The sequence below is a fragment of the Hyaloscypha bicolor genome, assembly GCF_002865645.1.
Source record: "Hyaloscypha bicolor E unplaced genomic scaffold K444scaffold_17, whole genome shotgun sequence".
NCBI classification, from domain to species: Eukaryota; Fungi; Ascomycota; class Leotiomycetes; order Helotiales; family Hyaloscyphaceae; genus Hyaloscypha; species Hyaloscypha bicolor.
In genome coordinates this window covers 474,129-498,415 of record NW_020194519.1, presented here as the reverse complement: position 1 = coordinate 498,415, position 24,287 = coordinate 474,129, and the positions used below count along the sequence as shown (strand labels likewise).

The 24,287-nt window shown below is 47.6% G+C and overlaps 7 protein-coding genes across 7 annotated transcripts; 4 read left to right on the top strand and 3 right to left on the bottom strand.

Moving 5' to 3' along the window:
* Positions 1-1,094: 1,094 nt before the first annotated feature.
* K444DRAFT_204467 (uncharacterized protein) lies at positions 1,095-4,900 on the top strand. Its single transcript, XM_024871026.1, has one exon. The coding sequence runs from the start codon at positions 1,221-1,223 to the stop codon at positions 4,764-4,766; it is 3,546 nt and encodes a 1,181-aa protein (XP_024741620.1). The 5' UTR covers positions 1,095-1,220; the 3' UTR covers positions 4,767-4,900.
* A 313-nt stretch (positions 4,901-5,213) lies between these two features.
* Positions 5,214-6,435, top strand: K444DRAFT_582156 (P-loop containing nucleoside triphosphate hydrolase protein). Its single transcript, XM_024877778.1, has 4 exons — positions 5,214-5,400; positions 5,535-5,640; positions 5,709-5,841; positions 5,887-6,435. The coding sequence occupies exons 1-4, from the start codon at positions 5,255-5,257 to the stop codon at positions 6,273-6,275; spliced, it is 774 nt and encodes a 257-aa protein (XP_024741619.1). The 5' UTR covers positions 5,214-5,254; the 3' UTR covers positions 6,276-6,435.
* A 1,044-nt stretch (positions 6,436-7,479) lies between these two features.
* K444DRAFT_608398 (acyl-CoA N-acyltransferase) lies at positions 7,480-8,214 on the top strand. The gene has a single exon (XM_024879378.1). The coding sequence runs from the start codon at positions 7,562-7,564 to the stop codon at positions 8,198-8,200; it is 639 nt and encodes a 212-aa protein (XP_024741618.1). The 5' UTR covers positions 7,480-7,561; the 3' UTR covers positions 8,201-8,214.
* A 2,903-nt stretch (positions 8,215-11,117) lies between these two features.
* K444DRAFT_519587 (glycoside hydrolase family 18 protein) lies at positions 11,118-12,496 on the bottom strand (the record flags this gene model as incomplete). Its single annotated transcript, XM_024873966.1, has 4 exons — positions 11,118-11,658; positions 11,707-12,162; positions 12,213-12,367; positions 12,419-12,496. The coding sequence occupies 4 exons, from the start codon at positions 12,494-12,496 to the stop codon at positions 11,118-11,120; spliced, it is 1,230 nt and encodes a 409-aa protein (XP_024741617.1).
* A 649-nt stretch (positions 12,497-13,145) lies between these two features.
* Positions 13,146-14,982, bottom strand: K444DRAFT_608396 (FMN-dependent alpha-hydroxy acid dehydrogenase). The gene is made up of 4 exons (XM_024879377.1): positions 14,768-14,982; positions 13,913-14,721; positions 13,553-13,862; positions 13,146-13,193 (listed from the first exon to the last, which is right to left on the bottom strand). Exons 1-3 carry the CDS (start codon positions 14,932-14,934, stop codon positions 13,573-13,575), a joined length of 1,266 nt encoding a protein of 421 aa, XP_024741616.1. The 5' UTR covers positions 14,935-14,982; the 3' UTR covers positions 13,146-13,193; positions 13,553-13,572.
* A 2,084-nt stretch (positions 14,983-17,066) lies between these two features.
* On the bottom strand, positions 17,067-19,947 carry K444DRAFT_582146 (uncharacterized protein; the record flags this gene model as incomplete). Its single annotated transcript, XM_024877777.1, has 4 exons — positions 17,067-17,543; positions 17,597-18,950; positions 19,000-19,524; positions 19,621-19,947. The coding sequence occupies 4 exons, from the start codon at positions 19,945-19,947 to the stop codon at positions 17,179-17,181; spliced, it is 2,571 nt and encodes an 856-aa protein (XP_024741615.1). The 3' UTR covers positions 17,067-17,178.
* Positions 19,948-20,117: 170 nt separating this feature from the next.
* K444DRAFT_204391 (uncharacterized protein) lies at positions 20,118-20,557 on the top strand. Its single transcript, XM_024871025.1, has one exon. It carries the CDS (start codon positions 20,235-20,237, stop codon positions 20,496-20,498), a length of 264 nt encoding a protein of 87 aa, XP_024741614.1. The 5' UTR covers positions 20,118-20,234; the 3' UTR covers positions 20,499-20,557.
* The last annotated feature ends 3,730 nt before the right edge of the window (positions 20,558-24,287 follow it).

Sequence of the window (24,287 nt, the reverse complement as noted above, 5' to 3'; positions counted from 1 at the left end):
AAGAAGGAGGAAGCGAACGGAATCATGAATGTCAAGTGGTGGGAGATCATGTTGGAAATTGGTGCCTAAGGCTACCAGTGGCAATTCAGTTATGCAAGGGCATTCAGCTAAATATGGGTTTTTAGTGGTAATAGGGGCTATTTGGGCATGTACAAGTATAAGCCTTAGATCACTGCAAAATGGACAGTCGTCTGAGAAGCATTGCACGTGACTTTTGCTTTGAATTCTCAATAGATCAGACGAATTTGGGCAGGCAGGCGAGGCAGGACAGCCCCACTCCTAGCTCAGCAGAAGGATTTTCTCAATATTACTTCGAGGATTGACGATGTCTTGAAATCATACGAAAGATTACTAGGTCTCGGTGAGCGCACTGAGTCAACTGCGCAAGGCGTGTCAAAGTGTGAAGCACGTGACGGCTCTGATCGCTGCGAGTCATCTCCACATGCCAACTTTCTTTCAACAACCCCTCAACCTTGCTTTATTCATTGTGCCCGTCAAGTGACAATGCAACGGCTCTTCTCCGTCCCCTCTCTCTTCATCACCGTAATGTCGCATCTTGATTTTGATTGCGCACACAAATTTACTCATGTCCCGTGATTCGGGGCGCTTTACAGTGCCCAGAACTCGACGAGGCGACGCTTGGGATGCCTATAGAATTGGAAACTTTTACGCGTAGTCACAATCTTCTTTCAGCATCGCCAACAGCCCTTCCAATTTCACCATCCTCCAACCTTCTTCTCTCCCATCATCGCCAGTCACGGTCATCTCAGCCCAGCGGAGCAGGCCTCCAGGTGTGGCGCTTCGCTTGGGCATCTCCCCTGCAGAGCTTCGGAAATGTTCTGCTAAGGTCCTTGCGAGTGCCATCTTTGGAGGTGCCTCTCGTATTTCGGCGCAAAATGTGCCGACTTTACTTTCGGCTGAAGCGGCTGTGTCGCAAGGCCTGGCAGAGACAGCCGGGCTGTGTTTGACCTTGTGCGCTGATTGGAGCAGAGCTAGATTGCTCACCAGGTGAACATTAACGCACACCGAAGTATTCTTTCTGCCTACGATGATACTATTGAGAAAGGTATATTATTCTCCCTGAGTTCTCCAGCTTCATTCACTCACCTATATTCTGCAAAAAATCTTAAATTCAAATTCCTCGACATAGCCAGACAACTCCAGTATAGCAACGACCGTCAACTACTCCTGCTAGAAGGATCCGGCTAAGATCGCTAGCAATGCACCCGGAACTTCAATCGGCACTCAATGCATATCGATCCAGCCGTTGTTTTGACCCAGAGCGGTATCTTCAGGCCAAAAGCTCCTTGATCAACGCATATTTCACACAAAGTGGCATCAGCGGTTGTGTCGTGGGTGTGAGCGGTGGGGTTGATTCGGCGGTGACACTTGGAATCATTGCCCATGCGGCACGACAACCGGGCTCGCCAATCCGTCGCATCCTGGCTCTACTCCTCCCCATGCATGGGGAGGGTGCAACCCATCAAGATACTGCTTCATCTCGAGGCGCTGAAGTAGCCGCTGCATTCGGAGTCCCAAGCGTGACGGTCGATCTCTCTTCAACCTTGACAGCTGCACGCGAGGCAAGCGTGGCGAGTACTGGAATCAAAGGAACAGCATGGGCGTCTGGGCAACTCGTGTCCTACCTACGCACTCCGATGCTTTACTACCAAACTGCCCTTCTTACAGAACAAGGCTTCCGATCCATTGCCTGTGGGACCACCAACCGTGACGAGGGGAGCTACATTGGATTCTTTGGCAAAGCTTCCGATGGGATGGTCGATATCCAGCCAGTTTCGGATATCCACAAAAGCGAGGTCTATCAACTTGCGGATGGGCTAGGAGTCCCTTCCAGTGTCATCACCGCTGTACCCACGGGAGATACTTATGATGGTGCATGCGATGAAGACATGATCGGCGCTCCGTATGATGCTCTCGAGATCTATACGTGGTATCTTTGCACTGACCCGAGAGACGGCGGGCCGTGGCGCGCCTCATTGTGCCCAGATGCCCAAAGCGAATTCATGTCGTGGGAAAAGAAGTTCGAGAGACTGCATCAGGTCAACACCCACAAGTACATTGGCGACTCTCCGGCCGTACACCTGGATCTCTACCCGCGCGCTGTTCCTGGTGGATGGCGCACACAAGAAGTCGAACAGTTCCCCAACCCGATTCCACATGAGGGAGCACTTGCCATGCGTGTGGGTCCTATCGAGCTAACATCGCGACTCAAACACGCTCTTCGTGGTGATGCACGTAGGGCGACATCGGTGAAGTCGCTTGCTGACTTTGGAGAATCGGCCTTGCTGCTCCGTGACGTTTTGAGCGCCCAAGCGTGCGACGAATTCCTTCGCGATGCTGTCAACTGGCCATGGGTTCCTGCCGATATTCACGGCAGGGTGCTCGTCCCTAACAGTGAACTACTCGCTGATGAGGAGGGTAGGGTGATTGGCTCTTATCGCTCAACTGCTTATGATGAGGAAGTCGCCCAGCTCCTTTGGGATCGCCTCGCTCCTTCTCTGCCTGGATTTCGGACAATGAGCGATTTCACTCCCACGGACTGGAACGACCATCCCGTATGGCGTCCTGTCGGAATTAATCCTATGCTGCGCTTCATCCGCTATGAGAAGGGCGGGGCACTTGTTCCACACTATGATGCAGGATTCGATTTCAAAGATGGCCGCAAACACACTCTAATGAGCGTTGTAATAACATTGACACCACCATCACAGGGGTTGGGTGGAAATACACGCTTTCTAATCGACCATCAGCGTTTTCTTCCCCTAGATGAGCGTAACTATACGGACCATGATACGCAAGCCTCCTCGTGCGATATACTCGTCGAAGTACCTGCAAAAGCTGGCGATGTCCTAGTTTTCGACCACCGAGTCCTCCATGACGGCTCTACTTGGAATGGAACGAGTCCAAGGATCCTCCTACGTACCGATATCATTTACGAACGGTGCTCGTCACATGCGATACATGTCTCGAAAAGAAGTGCGCCGCTACCATCACTGCCACCTGAGAAATGGGCACGCGATCCGACATTTGCAAATGCCTATAGAGTTCTCGGGGGTGTGAAGGAGATCGAGGAGGCTGGGTACTTCGAGGACGGCTTGGAATACTCTCCTCGCTCTGACCCGAGATGGTGGACTGCCCCGTTTGACAAAATACTGAAAAATCTGGCACAACAAAAACCGCAAGACTCTTCAAAAGAGCTTTATGTTCTAGTCAGCACGGGTGCCTTTTCCCCAGTCCACGCTGGGCATCTCGAAATGATGGAACGGGCGAAAATTGCACTGGAAGAGCGCGGCCATGCGATACTCGGCGGCTATTTAGCACCAGATCACGATTCTTATATATCTCGGAAGTGTGGCGCGGATTTCACACCCGCTGCTCAACGTTTGGACCTCTGCGAACGTGCCATACGTAACAGTGACTGGTTGATGGTAGAGCGCTGGGCGGCGCTGCATGTTCCAGCAGCTGTAAACTTTACAGCTGTCATCGAAAGACTCGAGAAGCACCTAGCATACTACGTGCGCACCCACCGCCCCATTCACATCGTATTTGTATGCGGCAGCGACAACGCGAGATTTGCAAAAGCATTTGCTGGACGCGGCTCCTGTGTCTGCGTTCTGCGTCCAGGATACGAGGCGGAATTTAAAAGAATCGCTGAGGATCCCGTTGTCCAACAGAATCCCCGGATTGTGTTTACTCCAAACGTAACTTCTCCTTGGACGTCGTCCAATGTTCGCCGCGGGGATATACAAGCTCTTCCAGAGGAGGTCAAAGATGAATGGCTTCGTCTGCGCACAATCAATCATGGTAGGGATGTCCAAACACCGGGTGTCGTCAGTCTCTACGTCCGTAATGAAGGCGACTGGGCCGTCCAATCTTGGGAGCACCTGCCAGGCATGGATCCTACCCGTCTCCACCAAGCATATCAAACATTCTCAAAGGGTCTCGTGACCGCTTTAGAAGAATCCTTTTCTCGCGGCCGGAAGTTGGAAGGTGGTCCCGATGTCCAAAGCTTCACCCTCGACCTGGACAACCAGAAAAGGATCTTTCAGGGTATCGCCGACTCTTCTCCCATCATCAGCTTAGACCCTTGTCTCCCCGGCGCCGTCAACATGGAAGTCTCGCGCTGCTTCGAGCCACTGAGCAGAGTAGACCCGGGCTTCGTCGCTCGTCCCGGCGCAGAGCCGATTGCTACGCAGCTGGAGCGCCTCGAAAATACCTCTTATATTCTGTTTGACGACGATACGTTTACGGGCCATACGCGAGACTATGTTCGCGCCCTGGTCGAGAGCAGATGTAGGGTTGCGAAGTTCGCCACGCTCTGTGACGCTTCGGGACCCCTATCCGCCTCACCAGAAGGAAAAAAGAAGTCAGACTACCCACCTCGCCTGAACCATGTGGATTGTAGGGACTTTCTTGTCGGTGCTCGCGAGGCAGGATTGGTGGTGAGACTACCCGATGGCTCTCTCTGTCGCGCGCCCTACATGTTGCCGTATGTACGTCCGCACTACCAGGCAAGCGTTTATCTATCCGAGGAAATAGAGTTCTCGCGGAGGGTTTGGGGTCTTAATAGGCGGTTCTTTGAGGATCTTGGGGCAACGCTAAGGGTCCTGGATATGGGCGGTGCTTTTAGGAGGTTGTGCGAGGTGCAGAGCTTTTCGGGAGAGATGACAATGGAGGAGTTGTGTGATTGGCACCTCGAGCACTTAAACACTTCATCTGTCCCTTCGAATCCTGACAGCACATAGTAGGATAGACTCCTTTGCAATTATAAAGTACAGCACCTAGTTAGCCTTAGATTTATAGATCAATTTTAGTCACTTCATGACAGTTATTTACATTGGCGCTAGGCGAAGAAGTTACAGCGATTGCCCTGGGAAATCCGAACTTGTGGCAGAGTCCCAAACCAGCCGAGAGGCCTCCAGATTTGGCCATGGCGATAAACGGGTATTTTCCTATGTGAATGTGATTTGGAAATTCAAGCAAAAAAGGACGGAGCAGCAAAGAGATCTAGTGCCTCTTCTTGAACCCTACTGGTGACTGATGCTGACAAGGCGTGCAGCTTCCACAAAATATGGCCCAAGAAAATAATAGGCGAATGTAGGGAGGTCACCTGACGCACCAACGTTTGGGCTTCTGTTCCCGCCGGAACCCAAGAGGAATAAACGACATAACACTTCATTTCCAGCTCCCTACTTCCCGTCTGTATTGCGCATCTAAACCCATTCACTGCACGATGATAGACTCTGGAACAAACACATTGGTATTAGGCATAAGCGGTGCCTCATCTAGCGGGAAGACCACACTGAGCCGGCTGCTCCGTGATATCTTCCCAAACACATTCATCCTGCACGAGGATGATTTCTTCAAAGAGGATAAAAAGTGAGCTTTTTTAATACAAGCCATTTCTCCTCACTATCTATTGGCGCTCTAGAATAGATTGCCCTCCCAACAACCCCCATCCAAATTCATCCATAGATTACAACTTTTACATGCATACTAATAACTCGTTTAAGCCTTGCCTTCAAACATGGTCTCAAAGATGGAGATTGTGCCGAGGCACTCATGATCCCAGAGATGGCTGCAACCTTAGCCTATATTAAAACCCATGGCTCTTTCCCAGTGGGTGGCTTCTGCTTTTGCTTATTTATCAAACCTAGATCAAATCTGACGTCCGGTCCTTCATCCAGCCAGATTCCGCGTCAACCGAAGACCTTACCGCCGTCTCCGAATCAGAATCTCTCGTCCTAGCCTCCACGATAGCCGCGCTCAAAGCCAAGGTCAAGCAATGGACTTCCGAAACAGAAGCAGGAAAAAATCTTTGTCGTAACTCCTCATTAAAGGATCCCGGTTCGAATTCTGGCCCAGCTTTGAAAATCTGTATTCTTGATGGGTTCCTGCTGTATGCTGAGTCAATGTCTGCTATCCACCAGTACATGGATATCAAGTATTTCATTCAGGTTAGCTATGGGGCATCGAAAGCAAGGCGGGAGGGGAGAGCTCCTTATGTGCTAAAGGATGGAAGCGTGTGGACCGAACCGCCGGGATACTTTGATAAGATCGTTTGGCCAAATTATGTAGAAGAGCATGGGTGGATGTTTGAGGACGGTGATGTGGATGGGAGGGTAAAGAGAGATGTGGTGAGGGAGAAAGAGATTGAGGTGCTGAATGAGAGGACGGAGGGAGAAATGGAGGCGACTGTGAAGTGGGCGGTGGAGTGTTTGATCAGGAATTTGACAAACTTGGTCGCGGAGTGATCGATGTTTAATTGGAATAAGGTGGCAGAGACGTTGCGAGGGGAAATAAATGGTATGGAAACTGAAAGGTAGTGTTATAGGAAAGACCCCTTGAAATTTGAAGAGGTCAGATACAAAGTTCATACTCGCTCATATTCCGCCTAGCTCTTAACACGAACCTCAGTTGTTTTAATCAGAACACCTCAAATTATAAACCTTCGCACAATACTTGTTATAAAGAAAACCTAATTTTATATAAATTAATTACTATTTTCTTTACTTTATAGAGCAAATTTGATAATTTAATCAAATGATACCTTCAAATCTTTAAAGTATTGTGATTCAAATTAAGCGAAGTCCCCCCAATGTAGGGACTTAAGCATAAGATTCATATTTAGCGAGAATTTACAAATTAGCTTTTGCGAGGGCAGGAAAGTTGCCTAGTAGCATGAAATAGATACTATTTCTAAACTCATACTTCAATACCTCTCTCTTCGGCTTCCACACGCGGGGTAAGGGCTTTGTAATTCCACGGATGAGGATGAGGATGACCTTCATTTTGGTGGCTCTCGCAGCGTGGAAAATAACCAAAACATGATAGAGGAGAGAATATCCAAGGAATAATTCTAATGTGTCAAGTCATGAGCAGACGATTGAGGGTAATCGAGCTTTCATATCTCTTTGCTATAGTCATGAAACATGTACTTAAACTTTCACGATAATCAATCTCACGGACTTCGGAAGAGGAATTCTCTGAGCCTAATGAAACTCTATCTCAACTTGAGAGATCACTGGTTAAGGAGCTTTTTTATCCGGGGCTGGTGGATGCAGATGTATTAAGCTGCCCTGTCTGCCTTCGCGACAGCGGGTTTCCTCCCAATTTTGAAAAACCATCGGGATTGCCGTTTTCGTCCCGACACATGCTCTGTACACGTGATTGAGAAACAGTTTTGATTTCTGCGATGAGATACCTTCATCTCGTCGTCGTGTTAGCGATGGGGAGGTGTAAGTGAGTATAGTGAAGTTTTCGTGAAGGTTGAGTCATTCGGCACGAGGAAGCTCGGAAAGGGGCTAAAAATGTCCCTGTACGCTGACAAACAGGGCTGCATTAGGGGCTCTATGACGATATTAGAAAACGAGCTACTCAACTCCCCCCTTAAAACGGCTTCACCTCGGCACTCTTTAAGAATCCCCCCAAGAGTTCATAAATACCACAATTCAACCACTTTTTTCTCGTTCCTGTTCAAGCAAATTCCCAAAATTTAGATTTGGCACTTTAGACTTCATTTAGAACACTCTCACCCATCATGCCTCTCACCGTCCGCCTCGCCACAGCAGAAGACGCGGACCAATTAACAGACATCTACTTCGCCGCCTTTCAACACGACGCCATCTCCCTGCTTGTTTTCCCCCGCAATACCCCACATACAAGAGAATGGTGGCACGCCTCAATCCTCGCCGAGATCACCGACCCACACGCACGCTTCCTCTGCATCGTTGACCTTTCCTCGCCAACCCCATCCAAGATCCTCTCGTACTGCAAATGGAACTCGCCCTCCGCCCCAATTGGCCTCGATCTCCCAACCTGGCCAAAAGGAGCCGATATTGAGATCGCGGATCATTTCTTTGGGAATTTGGTCAGGAGTCATGACAGGATTATGAGGGGGAGGAAACATTGGTATCTTGAAGTTGTGGCGACGAGGCCGGAGGAGCAGGGGAAGGGCGCTGCGGGGATGTTACTTAGGTGGGGTATGCAGAGGGCGGATGAGGAGAGGATGGAGGTGTATTTGGAGGCTAGTCCAGAGGGGAAACCGATTTATGAACACTATGGGTTTATGGAGGTGGAGAGATTGATTGTATCACTGGAGGGAAAGGAGGGGGTTGGTGGGGAAAAGGAGTTTGTAGAGTGCTTCATGGTTAGATTGGCGACTGAGAAGAAAAACTGAATTGCATGTTTGGCATAGTCGAAATTTTATCACTTCTAAATACGCCGTCAGGTGCTCCCAGGAACCCAGATGACCCACTTGAGAAGCCAAACACTTTATTATGTCTCTGACAAAAGGAACTTTGTAATATACACATCAGCCATAGTGGCCGAGGCTGATGCATATGGTACAAAACCATCCTTAAAAGGGGTTGAAGACTTCTCAGAGTCTAGGAAACGTCAGGTAGAAGTTTTCAAGGTTTAAAGGAGCACTATGACAAGTTCCAATCCCCCAGCCCAGGACGAAGCTTCAGTCTGAGATTCAATTACCGCTTCTCGACGTCCCAGTGCAATTTAGAGCTTCCAGAACTTCATCTCATCTCTTGATCCGAAAGTTTCAGTCTTTCAGAAATGACAACAAGATTCCAAGTGACAACGACTACGCACAATTACGAAAACGTATGTGCGTAATTTCTCCCAACAGGAGCGCGTGTAAGTTTACAGTGTAAGTCGAACTTGTGAGATGGCAAAACCGTGGCTTGGAGCTGGGGGGGCCTTGGGTTGGGCAAGCACAGAATTTTTTGTACAGCTTGGAGGATGTTGAATTTCGGTGGCTGTCAACCTTCCACCCGGAGGCATGTTTTATACCGGCCTTGATCTCCTAAAACCGCAGAAGGGAATGTGTGCTAAGCCCAGCACCAAGGTGAAATGCGTTCACTGAATTACTGTCGTGTTCTATTCAATCAAATCACCTTTCACTACCACTAAAACGAATAACAACCACGCATATTTGCATCCAGTTAAGAAAGTTGCTTGTTACTCTACCCCCTCTAACTAGCTGCACTCAACTTCCTCAAATACATTTCCATACCCGTCCGCTCCTTTTCGAAATTTCTCATACACTTTTCAAAGCGGCTACAAGAGCTATAGCTGCGCTGCTGCGCATACATAGGCATGCTCGCGAAGAACCAACTTCGTTGAGACGTAGAAAAGAAGCCAAAACCCAACCACAGGGTGGAGAGTATTTCTATACGCGCAAATAAAACAAAATGAACCTTTCAAGCGGTGCATTATGGTCTTGAAACCTAAACCCGACTTTGAGACTTGCGCGATAGATCTGTACTTTATTGTGGCACTAGGGCTCATTTGACCCATCTTCCCAACTCTTTTCTTAGAATTAACAACCACTCTCCACATGACAGCAAGGAGCCAGCCGCCGGCTCTCTTCCAGAGCCTAGTAATCTCCACCTCATGGCCACTTCCAAGCTATTTCCAGGCTAGCTCGAGCCACCTCATAACGCCACAACTCAGCGAACAGAAGTAATCGATACATCCCTACTAGAACCTTTTCGGGAAAATCTCCTGTTCCTTTGCTCGTTCTGGTGATATTTTCCTTTATCGGGTCTCAATGGGCGAATTTTTATCGATTTAACACACCATTCTTAATCGAAACAGAGTGAATCCCAATAATAAATAGGGTGTACCAAGGAGGAGGCAATGACTGTGCCAGACACATATAAACCCCTATAGCTGCTGAAAAGATATGACTGCCATTCAGGTAACCCACAATCACCCTGCGAGCAATGCTCAATGCAGATAAAGAGTACCGATCTACTCTTGAGCTTCAGAAGCACGGTCAGCACTACGAACCTGAGAACAAGAAGTGCCGGGAATGGCCCTGGAATCCAATCTTAATTCTGAAGAGAGATGGAAGGTCAAAGCTACTCCTCCGACTTCATCTGAATCGTCTTCCCAACTCTTCTCTTGAAATTGACGACAGAAGAGAAAGTGAAATTAAATCGACTTAAGCTCTGCAATAGAGAGAGGTCTAACCGCGAACGCGACCGAGACAAAACAGGGGAAGTGTATTGGTGGGCAGCATATTGGTAGCCATGTGAGGAGGAATCACTAATCCACAGAGTGCGCTGAACTCAAGTTTCAGTGGTTTTCCGAGACGTAAATAAGAGTCTCCCTGCCTGACTCAGGAAGCTGTACACGTGGAGCGAATTCAATTCTTGAAAGAAAACTCCTCGAGTGGTGTGAGAAACCTTACTCACCACTACCGTACAGGTTCTATGACCCAAACAAGCGATCCCAACTTCGAGATAAAATGGGGGCCTCCTACCATCTTCTAAACCAAATGGAAATCTTCATCCCCACTTGATTCAAGGAAAAATGACAGAAAAATTCTAAGGCGACAACAATAGAAAACATGAGAACACACCTACCAACCACATTCGAGACTCCTCGGACTCGGTGACAGAATACATGAAAATGTTCGGAGCCACTTGGCTCAGAAGAGTGTCATAGTTCGCGGCCCCGTGGCATCAAATGCCCACCACGATGTTCGGATGAGTGTTTGACTGTTATGACCCTAATTTTCAGGTAGTGGTTTGGAAGGGTGTCCGAGCCCGAAGAATGAACGCGGTGGCTCAATCATGCAAATCTGTTTCATTCTCATTTCTTCCTCACTTTTCATCATACTTCCATGTCATCACAGCAAACTCAGCCAATAATCTTCTCAGCAAAGCCAAGCATACCCATAGCAAGCCTAAGAACAGCTCCCAAAAGCACTCTGGCATCCATTTGCAGCCAAACAATAGTCGTTAGACGAGCCACACCATCCATGACTGGAGCAGCAATTGCCAAAAGAGCTGCTTTGACACGTCTTGCCATTTCCGCAGCTGCCATCTCCACTAATGGAGATATCTTCTGCAGTGCAAGTGCCGAAAGCAGTCTGACAGCCATTGTTGACAGAACAGTATGCGGAGGACGATCCACACCACCCTTGCTCCGAACAGCAGTTGCCGAAAGTCGACTCCATGCAAGATGTCGAATGGGAGGCACCGCAGGATCCTTTCGTGCTGGTGGTGATCGAATTGTCTCCGCTGGAAATTTCCCGATTAGCACGCACTAAACAGGATTTGATGGAGAGGCCCTCACCTGCCAGCACCGGAGTAAAAATCGATACTCCACACGGCTGTCCCACCCAGGCAATGCTGGTCTCCCCATTTCATCTTCATTGCAATCGTATCGTGATCATCATACCCGACCCACTGGTTGTCCCACGTAATCTGCTTGACCATCGCATTGGTAATCAGTTTCGGGGTCAATTTCTTCGCTTTGATAACCTGCTTGATTTCCCTTAGAGACAAGACACCGGGGCTCTCGGTGCAAGGACCCGGCAGACTGGTGCCAGAGTATGGGCATCCGACATCAGTGCAGGAGCTGTTACTCAGAGTGTATCCTCGTCCATAGTATGGGACGCCGAGATTTATCTTCGATGCATTCAATCCGTCAAACCACACCGGTAGGAGGTCATTCTCGATATCAATGATGCTGCTTTGAGGCCGAACAAAAGCGCCCAGATCCGAAGCTTCCCATGGCCCATGTAAATCATATGCCATGAAGTTGAAGAAATCAACATAACATTCCATAGACATAGGGTCGAAGCCCTCAAGATAATAAAAGTCAGGCGGACTGGAATCAGTTGGTGCAATATCTGGTTTAAAAAAGGGGTCGTCTCACAGCGTAACACTGATACCAAACTTCGTACCAAATGCTGTTCGCATATCGGCGACCAGATATACGAGATTTTGGGTATCTTCGGGTCTGCCACCTCGATCAGGAATTGCAGGATATTCCCAATCAATGTCAACACCTTGGAAACCCCATTCTGTCATGAAGCCAATGAGAGAAGAAATAAACGCCGCTCTGTTCGCCGAGGTGGAGATCACGTCGGACCAGGTCGTGTGGGTTGGGCCAGGACTACTGAAATCGAATCCACCAATTGCAATCCAAGTTTGCATAACAGCAGATCTCAGTGCAGTAAATTGAGAGTATAGGGCGAGATCTCCAGGATCTGTAGGGACGATATTGAAGTTCGTAGGGTCAATCGAAGCGAATGCAAAATTGAGATGTGTGAGGCCATCGGTGTCAATCTTGGAGGGAGTGACTCGGTTGCAGGTTCGATATCGGACGTTGCTACAGAATGTTAGAGACGCTATGTCAATGCATCTGCCAGGACACCTTACCCAGATTGCCAATATGCAACCTTTCGACCTTTGGTGGTTGTGTGTTTGGAAGCGCTGCAGGAAGGAGGAGAAACAACTTGGCAGTCACCATAACCCTGCTGGCACGGCATGGTCAAGTGTGTAGGATCGGAGTTGACACAGTGAAGTTCAGTAGTCTGGACTGCGGTTAGCTCCATTCTGCAAGACAAGAGGGGATGTTAACATACGCCACAATAACCAAGGAACGAGCAGCATATGTTGAGGGGACATTTCAGGGTGCCATTGAGCGAGTCCACACCACACATAGCCGTTGCATCGCAGTTAGAAATGCAGGTAGTTGTACTCGAGTTCAGGCAATTGTATGGCGTGAATCCACATTTTCCTTCCTATCGTCCATTGTCAGCATATTGCCTCCGCATCGGAGGTGATGTACTGACTGAATTGCAGCAGCTCCCATCCACACAAGGCACACCAGGACTGCACTGCACAACCGCGTCTCTTACTTGAAGCGAGGTAACCTTTGGGGATGTTTCCCGGAGAACAATGCCAACAATGGAATCATTCTCGGCCTTGGTCGCGTTTGCGCCCATTTGGCCCATCATGTGCTCCAATCCGACTTCGAGAATCGGAAATGGAGGGGCAACATCAAGGTTCTGGTGCAGGACGGCCTTGTGCACGCTTTGCGTAATGTTAACCACGAGCGATGGGAGGAACAGGTTGGCGTGGCTGCTGGTGGTGATGAGGAGGAGGATGATGACTGTTCGAATTGATGAATGAGTGAAGGAGGAAAACATTATGGACATTGATGGACATAGGTATTCGGCGATTGTGATATCGAGGAGAGGGATGAGGAAGAGAGAGAAGAAGAGATGATTGATTGAGGAGGAAACGATTTCATCGTGGTATTTTCGCTTCCCGATTGGGAAGGAACTCCTGGGCAGGTCATGATCTGGGCCATCGATCAGACGGGGTCCCCGAGGAACAAGAAATGCCATCTCGGTCCTTGCACTGAAGATCAGCACTCTCGAGTTAAAAGGAACGTTGAATTGCGAGGAAACAGATGGGATTTGAGGTACGCAGCCTGCGAAGAATCGTTCTGGTGCTGCACCGTGTTTACGTCCCAGTGACACCAATCTCCGCGGACCCGAGACAACTCAGTTTTGGAAATCTGGGGAACGGGTACGGCCAACGCTCCCGCAAGAGACAATTCTCGAGAGCCTGCATGATCGTTTGATCATGCGGAGTTCAGACGGTGCCACATATCACCAAGGTTTCTGTGCACGCACACAGATGCAGTTCTCCGTCCATACGCTTGTATTTAGATGGCTGCAAAGAAGTACAGAAGATCTTTACATACGTACACTTTTCGATATGTTGATCACTACAGCCTCGATTTCTCCGCAATCATCGACGCTGAGCTCGGGAGACTCTCGATGCTGTCCCTCGTGATCTGGTCCACGCTCTGGAAGCCTGCAACGTTCATGAGGATATCGAAATCCGCCAGCAGACTCTTCATCACATGTCTGACACCAAGTTCCCCCTTGATGCTCAAACCCCAAACCCAGAGTCTGCCTACAAAGACAAACTTCGCGCCGAGTGCCAACGCCTTGAAGACATCAGCAGCTCCACGAACACCGGAGTCGAACATGATGTAGGTCTTGTCCCCGACAGCTGCATTCCATTAGCTTCGGCACCGAGAGTGGCTTCTAAGCACAACTCACCATCAACAATCTTCTCCAATGCGTCCAAGCTCGCGATAGCTCCATCAACCTGCCGTCCAGCATGATTACTAACAACAATCCCATCAACCCCCAACTCCACCGCCTTCCTCGCATCCGCTACATTCTGTATCCCCTTCAAACAAAACGGTTTGCTCCCACTAATCTTCCTCCACTGCGCCATCAACCATGGCATCTTCTCCCAGTTCCACGCTCTTCCATGCCAAACGTTATCAATCCACATCGCACCCGCCTCATTCGGCTGCTTCTTTGGATCAATCCCCTTCTCCTTCATCCGCTTCTGGAATACCGGATCCGACAGCCCAAGATCCGCACCAATGCCATGATAAAACGCATAATTGCTTTCCGCCTCATCATGATGCCTCCACGCCAGCTGCCACGTATCAAGCGTCAGTATACACACCGAGAATCCGCTCTTATGTGCCCTTGTCAAAAGCGAAATCGTAAGCTCGTCATCGTGCGGCATATAAAGCTGGAAGAATCGCGGCCCGGCTCCGTTCGCCGCGCCGACATCTTCGATCGGATTTGAGCCTGCGGTGGACAAGCAGTAGGGTAGATTCAGTTCTTTGGCGACTTTCGCGACGGGTAGTTCGCCGAGAGGATTATAGATCTTGTTGATGCCAATAGGCGCAAAGCCAATCGGGGCGCCGACTTTGTGCCCGAAGATCGTAGTTTTTGTGTCCCTAGTGTTTGTGTCGACGAGCATGCGCGGGATGATTCGGTGGCGGTAGAAGGCCTGTCGGTTTGCGAGGTGGGTGTAGGATTGTCCTGCGTTCGAGGAGGCGTAGTGCCTGCAAAGTTGTTAGAGGAGTTGACTGGGAGGGGCTCAAGTCGTACCATCCTCCAATTGTCAGGCTCCTCTTGGCGAGGTCCTCGAGGTCTCCTGGCTCGGTACTAAATGGAGGGACTTCTCCCGTGTTATCTTTCCAGAGCAGCTCTCTCTGGTAGAGCGCCCATTGGGGCGTGTTTCTGCTCTGGATGTTGGGGTTCTTGGGGTCGGACATGATGATTCAGCAGAATTGAAGACTGAAATACTAAAAAAAAAGATCGAGATCTATACCAATTGATACAAGAGAGAAGAGAAGGGAACAATTCTCTATACTTATGCAGTCCATTGTGTTGTATGATCTCATCGTCGGCAGCGAAGTTCGGAGAGAGCTCGAAGTGACGTTGTCCAAAAATCGAGAGAATCGAGACGTTGCAGTAAGGTTATTGCCGAAGGCCGGTTTTCTCGAGATCACGTGCTGGAACCCCTGAAATAGGGGGAAATTACTAACTCTACCGAGTCATTTGGTACGAAGGGAGAATATTTCTAGTCACTCTCAATAACGAAGTCTCTTCACATTCCTTCTATAATGTGAACAGCAGTGCAGCATACTTGCTGATCTACGAAGTATCTCGCTCCTTCCCACCCTTGATTTCAGTCTCTCACACCACCTCCTATTGCCTTGGAAATCCAAATCATGCCCCTAACTAGACGAAGAAAGCCGCAAGTACCTCCAAAGGGTCCAAATTATTCACCCAGAAAGTCCCTTGCTCTGCATGCTCCTACTAAGTGATTCTGACAATGTAGGCAGCGTAAGGGTCAAGCCAAACCTCAAGGCCCGCCTCCTATTTGAAAATAATCTCAGATATCTGCTCTGTGGACAAATTTTGCAATCTGCTGAGGATAATCCCTCGAAAAGCAAGCTCTCGCTCATCTTCCAAGCAATACCTATCACAGACATAGCGATCTTGTCTCTAGTTTCCCCGCCCAACAACGGGACCGAGACTCCCAGCTTCTCCAGCCCCGCAAGGGTCACAATAACAATCTGCTTGCCCAACTTCACAGTTTCCGATGCGTTGCAGGCCGTGTAATAGCGAAGACCCTCTGGTCAGGATTTGCGGCATGTCGCTAGGATCGCTGGGTTCTTGGTGCGCTTACGTTGAGAAACAACGTAGTTTGCGTGGAAGAAGCGTATGGCTCTTAATGTGGAAGCGGCGTGGGCCCATATTTGGTTTCTGAGCTCGCGGGGGAGTGTTCGGAAGAGGGTGAAGTTGTGCCCCAGCTCGTCCTTCATGGCGAGAGTCGAGATATCAAGTCGTGGGAGACAGGGTACGGAGATCGCGGCATAAAGTGACGGGATTATAGGGCCTTTGTACTGAAACTCCACTGTAGCACTCGTTTCTAGCGAGCTTAGCCGCTAAAAGTCCTTGTATTTCTAGGCTACTGCCCTGAAAACAAGCCATAAGCCTCTGACAAGGGGTGCCACACCTTTCAAGGGTTTACCCCTGTATTTACAAGGGCTTACTCGCTAATTAGCCCTATAAGAGTTGCCCTTTTAGTGTCCGAGCGCTATAGTTGCTCTGCCAGCAGCGCTAATACCCTTGAAGATCTTCGTAACCTTGCAAATGTCTCATAGTGTGTTTCTAGGGCACATAGCCTGGAGATATAGGGCCTTATAGCGTGCGCAGCACCTGCATTGAACTCTACAGTGGGCTCAGTGTCGAAATGCCCTATAATCCCGTCACTTTATGCCGCGATCTCCGTAGAAGGCTGCGTAACAAAAAATCACATCGCGGCAGCGACTTTCAAAGAAATGCAATCCCTTTGTCCACATCACCATCACAAGTGGCATTAGATAATTGGTCCCTGAACCACATCCCTTCAACTGCGAATAAAGAAACCTCTCGGGATATTGCATGCAAACTTCCCACCTTCAACCGGTTTTCTCTCTCCCAATTTCCCATCACTCAAAACGTTTTAAGTGTTTTGCTCCCTCTTTTGCCATCGACAAACTCATCGGGTTCACACTGCCACACATCCAAACAGCTGACAACGTCCACGTCTAGCTTCTCAAGGTTATTAACTCGCAAATGGAGGAGAACGGAACTTGGGGAATTACTTGTCTCTTGTGCGGAACCTTCAACAGCTTCCTCGAAGGAACAGATAATGGAACCGGAGCTTGTATTTTCCCAGGCTCTGATCTAAGGAATTTGATGAAGACGGCCGGCTACAGCGGGAACGGATTCGAGAATGACTTTCCTAAATAGGGGGACTCAGAGAACGAGGAGTCTAAGCAAAACTATTCACAATAGAAGATAACATGCATTTTCTAGAAATCGGGTTTTTTTAGTGACATTATGATTGCATTAACTCTACTTGCGGTATCTATCTAAACCATCTACCCTCCTCCCTTCAAACGCCCTCATAAAGACCATCCTCTCAATGTAACGACAGTAAAGAACCCTCCCCCTCCTCCCCCTGTCTACCACGAGAAAGTCATCAACCCCGGATTCAGCGCCACCGGCAACATCAAATGACACCCACACAGCATAGCTAGCGGAAAGATTGCCACAAACTGATCAATATTCCAACTCCACGGGATGAACCCCGCTTTCGCCATAATCACCATCGCGGCAATCGTCAAAAAGCTCAGCGAAATGGTGTACTTGAAGGTCTTCGCGACCTTTGGGATCTCGATGAAGAAGTTGGAGAACTCGACTTCCTTGGCCGTGGCGCCCCACGACATGTCGATGCTGAACATGTGGCAGAGGAGCGCTTGGGAAATGTGAAGGGACATGCCGCCGAAGAAGACGACGAACATAAGGCACCATTTGAAGTTTTCGATCACTGTATCAAGATGGTTAGTTTGGTGGCGTAAAAAAGGTGATAGGGAAACGTACGGGAATAGACGAAGTTCTTCTCGCTCGTCCTGTGTCGTTGGATTGCCAGCGAGACATTGCCGGCAACGGTGAAGACCATAATGATACTTATCCATATCTGCCAACTCTCCACATACCACTTGTCGAGGAAGCCGTTATACAGCCCAACGGCAATGTAATTCGACAGCGTCATGATCCAGGCTGCTCCGATTGCATAGTACGTCCCGATATACGAGATGATGTTGATCTTACTCCCAATTGGCATCCCCGAGACCAGGAACCGTCGAAACAGAGGAGTGATTGGACCTTTCGTCAGCCAGTACTTGACAGGATGAAACACGAGTTCGTTGCACCCATAAGCGTATTTCTCCCATCTCGTAAGCTCGTCGTAAACCGTGAGAGACACTCCTTCTTTGAACCCATCACCGGCCCAAGCCGCCATCCGTACGACATAGCCCCAGACCTGGAGTCGTAGCGCCATGTCGAAATCTTCGGATACGTGAGACTCGCTCCAGTATTTCTCAACGCCATCTTCCTTGAACGAGACTTCTTGGATCGCACTCCAGCGTAAAATCGCATTGTGGCCGACGAAAGGCGCCACATCGCCGGACGCAACACCGAAACGGATAGCGGTGTAAATCAAGTTCGTGAAGAAGGTAATCCCGTTCTCGAAGTAATTGTGCGCTACTTGCATCACACCGCTGCTGAACTGGATGATCGCCACTCTTGGGGAAAGCTCCATCTCCGACGCCGCATCGAGGAGACAGTCTTCGGGAACACGGGTATCGGAGTCAATAATGAGAATGTAGTCACCGATCCGAATGTTCCCGTCAGCCCACGCACGACCGTCTTTCGCGAGAACAGCTTTGAGGCATCGTTCGTAAGCGTATCCTTCATCTGCTTGCGTCCAGTCGGCAGGACGATCGACCAGCTGCAGTGCCTCTTCGACCTCATTCGAGATCCTCATACCGTAGTTCATGTTGGAAGCTTTCTTGAACTTTCCTTTGCGCTGGAAACCATCGACGTTGTGTCCTGGACGAGCGGTCCAGCCGATGTTATGGTCGGCGTAGAACTCGGTGCGTGCTTGGCGGTCCTCAGCGGAGATAAGTTGCAGGCCGTCGTCGTTGATGAAGATGTTTGCTGTGCCGCCTTGCAGCTCGTAGGTGGAGATGGCCTTTTTGATCGACCGGACTGTGGGTGCGATCACGGAGTCAAGTCCTTCTTTGTAGACGGGGCATTGAATGGTGATGTGTGGGGGATTGTCGGCCGAGAGCCGGGGCGGCGGGACAGCGGAGAAGTATTTTGAGTTTTTGGTGAGGTGTTGGATGGGGCCGATGATTTGGGCAATGGCGGAGATGATGACTGAGGAGAAGAACTGATGTTTCATAAGCAACGGTACATTTCGAGAATGAGTTCTGACTTACCAACGTGAGGAATGCATTGACGGGCGTCATGATTATGAAGACCAGAGATGTCCACTTGTGCAGTTCCGCAAGCTCGTCTGCAATCTTTACATAACCCAGACCGATCAAAACTGTCAACAGGCACAAACTGCACGCAACCAAGAAGCAGTTGTACAATAATATCGGGCGATCCTTGCTCCCCATCAAACCAGTTTCCTCATCAAGCTCAAATTCAGATGAATTTGAGCCAGGGACACCTTTTTCTGTTTGATCGTCATTATCATTTGCAGCCTTCCAGACGAAGTCCAACAATCCAGCTTCAATGGTTCTTGCTCGTTGCAGTAGGTGAGTAGGTTCATCATCCCACACTACTAGAAGAGCCTCTGCGGCAATGAAAGCTGCATATTGATGGCGTCTGGCTCGATACAAATCTTCGAACGTTGGAACGATTTGGATGCGAAGTCCGTTGAGTAAAGGTACATCGGCGGCATCAAGGTTCCAGTTTAGGAAGGGTTCAATGACACCAGATGATACGGTCATTGCTGCCTTTGAGGTTTCATAGTGTTAGTGGCTTGTTTTGATGTTGTGGGGAAAGGCGTTGCGTGGCTGAGATATTGACGCCGAAAAGAAAGTGGTTCTTACTTGAACGTTCAACGCCGTCATTGCTCTCGCAAAAGCCGAAGTTTCCAGCGCTTGAGGTTTGAATAGGTAGTCGTTCTTTTTCCTCCTTACCATAGCTCCTTCAATGTTATCATTATAATCGCGGATCCAGAGAGAGCTACATTGGTGTTGGTAGAGATGGTTGAGGACGACTTGATGCTTGATGTCGTCCACCAGACGTTCTTCTTCTGCGGCTCGACTTGAAGGCCTTGAATGTGTGGAAGGTGATGGGGAAAGTGACGCTGCATCTGAATCTATCGGTGCGAGCCTACCGGGAAGTGCTCCATGGAATTTCTCAGTCTCGACCATAGCATGTGAGGCTGGGGCAGGGACAGTGGTTTGAAAATAGTTCTTGAACCCCATCTTTGCGGTAATAGTGAGTGGTGCATGTAATGAATACAATAAACAAACTTTTGAAAAGAATATAAGTGACCAAAGGTCAAAATGAGTGTGTGCTGGAGTTCAGCGTGTAAACGAATGTGGTGATGTGAAGTCACAGTTCAGTCATGATGGATGAAGGTACAAGTGAAGCTTGAACGATGGATGATGGAGTGAAAGCGCTCAGCCTCAGATAACTTCCCACTTGCTCACGCCGCATGAATGCCATGGGGTTCGATATCGCGGTCACTGACCGAGTGAGCCCTGCGCTTGTTCCTCACGGCTTCAAATTACGCGTGCCCCCCTGGATCCTCCTCTTTGTTCTCGCGATATGTGGCTTATCGGAAAGTAGACCTGCAGGCAGTGTCAACGGTCAAAACGGCCAAAACAAGAATCAATACAGGACTGGTGCAAACACAAGCATCCGATGTCTGAAATGGGGAGGATGGCTTGAGGCTTGGGAGACCCAGGGGCAACCATGAAGAGGTGTGCATAGATGGAGGATAACTTCACCCTGACATCCATGCAAAGTTTGATTGTGTCCCAAGTAGGGATGGTACTTTACATTACAGCCCCAGCACGTTACGTAAAGTGTGTAATTACAGCCCCTAAGTACTTTACACGCTACATTACAGTCATGTGACGCACTAGCCCGATACGGAACACACTATACCTAATTCGGAAGCGGTATGCTCCGGCAGTAAGTTTGAATCTTCGCAGCTAAGAAACTCTCCATTATTAACACTCTCACTACCAGGGAATCAATCGCCATTTAACAAGCTAATATGCTAGCTAATAATTAGCAGAGCGTTCGAAAGAAGGTAGAGATCCATGAAGCCTTCGATAAAATTCCAGCTAGTCGAAACGGAATAGTCTCTGACTATATCCATTACCGATTCTGCAAAAATGAGAAGAAGCTATTTAAGCGGATATAGAATACTACTATAATGGGCGAGCATCTCAAGTAATGCGAGCGATATTAACGATTTTTAGTTAATCAGGATTAAGCAGAGAGAACTGGAATAGCAGGGCCATTAATACCAAGGGGATTACTTTAGATAAAGCTCGCATTTTCCTCTTAACCAGGTAAGGGAAGACAAGATACGCTAAATGCCCTCTTTAGAATGGCTATATTTACTTCTTATATAGCCTTTTCAATATTTAATATACCTGAATAGGGAGCTTTTTTTACTATAGTAGGCTTTAAAGTACCTGAATAATATATGATTACGAATATGATTCTTGATTAGTACTATACCAAAGTTAAGAATAATGTCTTAAATATCTTTAATTCCTCTCTATTTCTCAGTATAGTTTCTAATAAATCTATAAATATTAAAGGATATTAAATCGAGAATGTTTCCGTTATTTGCAAAGGCATATTATATAATTAGAGTAACGAGAGCTTAGAAGATAAGAGCACTTTAGCGGAAAATATAGTTCTGGGTTATAAGAAGAAAGCCCTTGAATTTATACGGGGAGATCTTAATTAATTATCTGCTTTCTATTTAGATACGTACCCTATAATATAAAGAACTTAGAAGTAATTTACTAAGCTTTTAGAGCTAGCTTATATATTTAATATTAAATGCGATTCTCATAGCTAATAGCTTATTATTAGAGATATAATTAATCCTGGAGTAATTAAGGAAGTCAAGATTATATTAGAAATTCATGACTTCTGGCTTAATTTTTAGTTAATTATTACTTAGTTTAGTAAGAAGAAGACCTTATAACTTAGTATCTTATATCAAAAGTAGCTTAATAGTATTAGTAAAGAGATTGCTTTACTGCCAGTAGTAAAAATATAATAAGGCACTCAAGTAAGCTTCCTAATTCAAGTAATTTTTACCTCTAATATTGCTTTCTAGTACTATTCTATTAAATCCATCTTAAAAAACAAATCCTACCTAAAAGCATACGCAAAAAACCCTCGAATTAATATACCTTCGAAATTCCTATAGCTCGTAATAAGTAAGGACTTTTGGTATAAGTTATAAGAGATAAAGAGGCTACTAGAGCCTATATATAATTAGTAAAAGGTATTAGAATCAATTTATATGAACCTCTATTATATATACTAATAATAGATTGATTTATATACATATCTTCTATAATTTAGTAATCCTATAAAGTTTGCTTTTACAGAGAATATAAGGGCATATTTAGAGCGAATTAGGAAGTATGGCTTTGAGTTTAGGCTTAAAAGGCAGGTTTAGGACGTTTACCTTTTGGTATATATCCTTAATTCAAGTAACTAGTACTAATAGAGCTAATTTAGTAAAACTAACCAAGAGCGGGTTATAAATTATATATTCTCTTATGGTAGAGCGGACGTTTTAATTACTTTTTTTGAGTATATATTAATGGAACTAGGCTTCTATTTAATAAAGGGATATTAGGTATATATAAATAATTCTAAACTCTTTTGGAATCTCGCTATAAGTATATTCTAATATTCTCGATTTTTACTAATATTCTATAGGTATCTAGAAACAAAGTACTTGTATAGCTAGTTCTTTGAATTATTAATACTACTGCGAATTTAGTAGTATCCGAATAAGCCTTCTCAGTTATAAATATCCTCTATACGAAATCACGAAATCGTCTTTCTCTCCCTAAGCTTAATAAGCTTATCTTTATTTACGTTAACTCTTAATCTTTATATACTAATTGCGATAATATATATATAAATGGGAAGGTAAAGGTAAAAGCAAAGTAACCAGAGAGAATTAAGGTAAACGATCCACTTAATCCGGATACTATTAAGATACAGAGGCTTGATTTGAAAGACGATTTTGCAATGCTTCGAATAATATTTCCGGAAGACTTTAAAATAGACGAATTTATATTAATTAAACCAATTATAGAGAAGCGGAGGCGGGCTAATACTATAATTAAAGCTATTCCAGAGGTTCAGGGTATGCTTTAGGGCTTATAGGAGTTTCAAGGGAATATTAGTACCGATTTTCAGGGCATTCAGGACCTGGAGTTTCAGGCGTTTGGGAACGACTATTAGGACCACGTGTCCTGAATTATACTCTTCTTTATATACGAATTATACCCTATTTATGCCTACTTTACACGAGATTTACTATGTTTTGTAACGTAAAGTACGACTACTTTACGTAAAGTATGTAAAGTGTAAAGTTTACCATCCCTAGTCCCAAGCGTTGCAAACGAGGACCCTGACCCCTGAAATGCAACTCTGTGATAAATATTGACAACAAAAGGGCAAGGCGGCCGCATGCTCCGACCTGGCCAGGCCTTCAAGACCCGCTTACGAAGCAAAAATAGGACTTTTTATGCCCGCAGAGATCAGATGAAAACCGAATCCAGGAACCGTTGGCGGACATTACAGGGGATCATCGCCAGGTCCCTTGTCAGTGCCAGATCTCTGGGTTGGTCGAAGCCTGGGCCACGCATGGAAAACGTTGCTGCATCCCGCAGGCACGGCCTCGCGGACCAGAGGGGGGTTCCAAAAACAGCGAGGGAAACAGGAAGCGAGGTCTTTCCTGGGGCTTGAGCTGCTGGAAAGTGAATGCGTCTGATGGATCTGTAATCAGGTCACGAAGCGGTAAAGAGGACGAATGGGAAGAAGGTGATGAAGTGGTGAAGTTAGCCACAACACCTCAACACCAACTCACGCACCAAACATCACACAAGCTCCCTTGGAGCTTTGAGAACCACTGAGCCTCCGATTCCCCCATCTTCCACAACGCGACCGAGTTCTGTTGAAGCTATCGTGAAGAATCGTTGATCTGAAGTTAATTCAAGCTCAGGGAAGAACCCACTGAAGACCCATAAACGATCAGCAAACTCCCCCACCTTTCACCTGTCAGAACCCTCCTGGCCCCACTTAGGCCCCTATTCCCCTCTACTTGGTACTCCGCGAGGTCCGCAGTCCGATTCCGCCCCCTGTGAGCCCTGTGAGCCCTACGAGCCCTGCACACCTGCACTGCGAGCAGATCAAAACCCCTCACCGGGTTCCCTTGACGCTCCATTAAGCACTGCACTAATTCTTGGCCCATGTCCTATGAGGTTAAACAAACGACATGGCGTTTTTGCGGCTTGGGGGCAATTTCTTTTCTCCTCCTCACAAAGCTCAGCTGAACGGTGCAACGCCCAAACTGCTACCCCGCATTCGGAAGGATCGCATGACTCTTACCAGTTTGGGGTGGGCTCTGTTTGGACGGGAGGGCGTGGACGGGAGAGCGCCAACATAATGCCTGCTTTTGGGTGGCGGGTATGCGATGATTCGGAGATTTTTC

What these genes read in the sequence shown, in the direction of transcription:
- K444DRAFT_608398 (XM_024879378.1), top strand. Translation starts at nt 7,562, where the DNA reads ATGCCTCTCACCGTCCGCCTCGCCACAGCAGAAGACGCGGACCAATTA.
- K444DRAFT_204391 (XM_024871025.1), top strand. Translation starts at nt 20,235, where the DNA reads ATGAATGCCATGGGGTTCGATATCGCGGTCACTGACCGAGTGAGCCCT.
- K444DRAFT_204467 (XM_024871026.1), top strand. Translation starts at nt 1,221, where the DNA reads ATGCACCCGGAACTTCAATCGGCACTCAATGCATATCGATCCAGCCGT.
- K444DRAFT_582156 (XM_024877778.1), top strand. Translation starts at nt 5,255, where the DNA reads ATGATAGACTCTGGAACAAACACATTGGTATTAGGCATAAGCGGTGCC. An exon ending in AAACCCATGGCTCTTTCCCA is followed by an intron (nt 5,641 to 5,708) that starts GTGGGTGGCTTC and finishes TCCTTCATCCAG; the next exon opens with CCAGATTCCGCGTCAACCGA. An exon ending in AGAAGCAGGAAAAAATCTTT is followed by an intron (nt 5,842 to 5,886) that starts GTCGTAACTCCT and finishes ATTCTGGCCCAG; the next exon opens with CTTTGAAAATCTGTATTCTT.
- K444DRAFT_608396 (XM_024879377.1), bottom strand. Translation starts at nt 14,934, where the DNA reads ATGTCCGACCCCAAGAACCCCAACATCCAGAGCAGAAACACGCCCCAA. An exon ending in AGCCTGACAATTGGAGGATG is followed by an intron (nt 14,722 to 14,767) that starts GTACGACTTGAG and finishes ACAACTTTGCAG; the next exon opens with GCACTACGCCTCCTCGAACG. An exon ending in ATTGGAGAAGATTGTTGATG is followed by an intron (nt 13,863 to 13,912) that starts GTGAGTTGTGCT and finishes AATGGAATGCAG; the next exon opens with CTGTCGGGGACAAGACCTAC.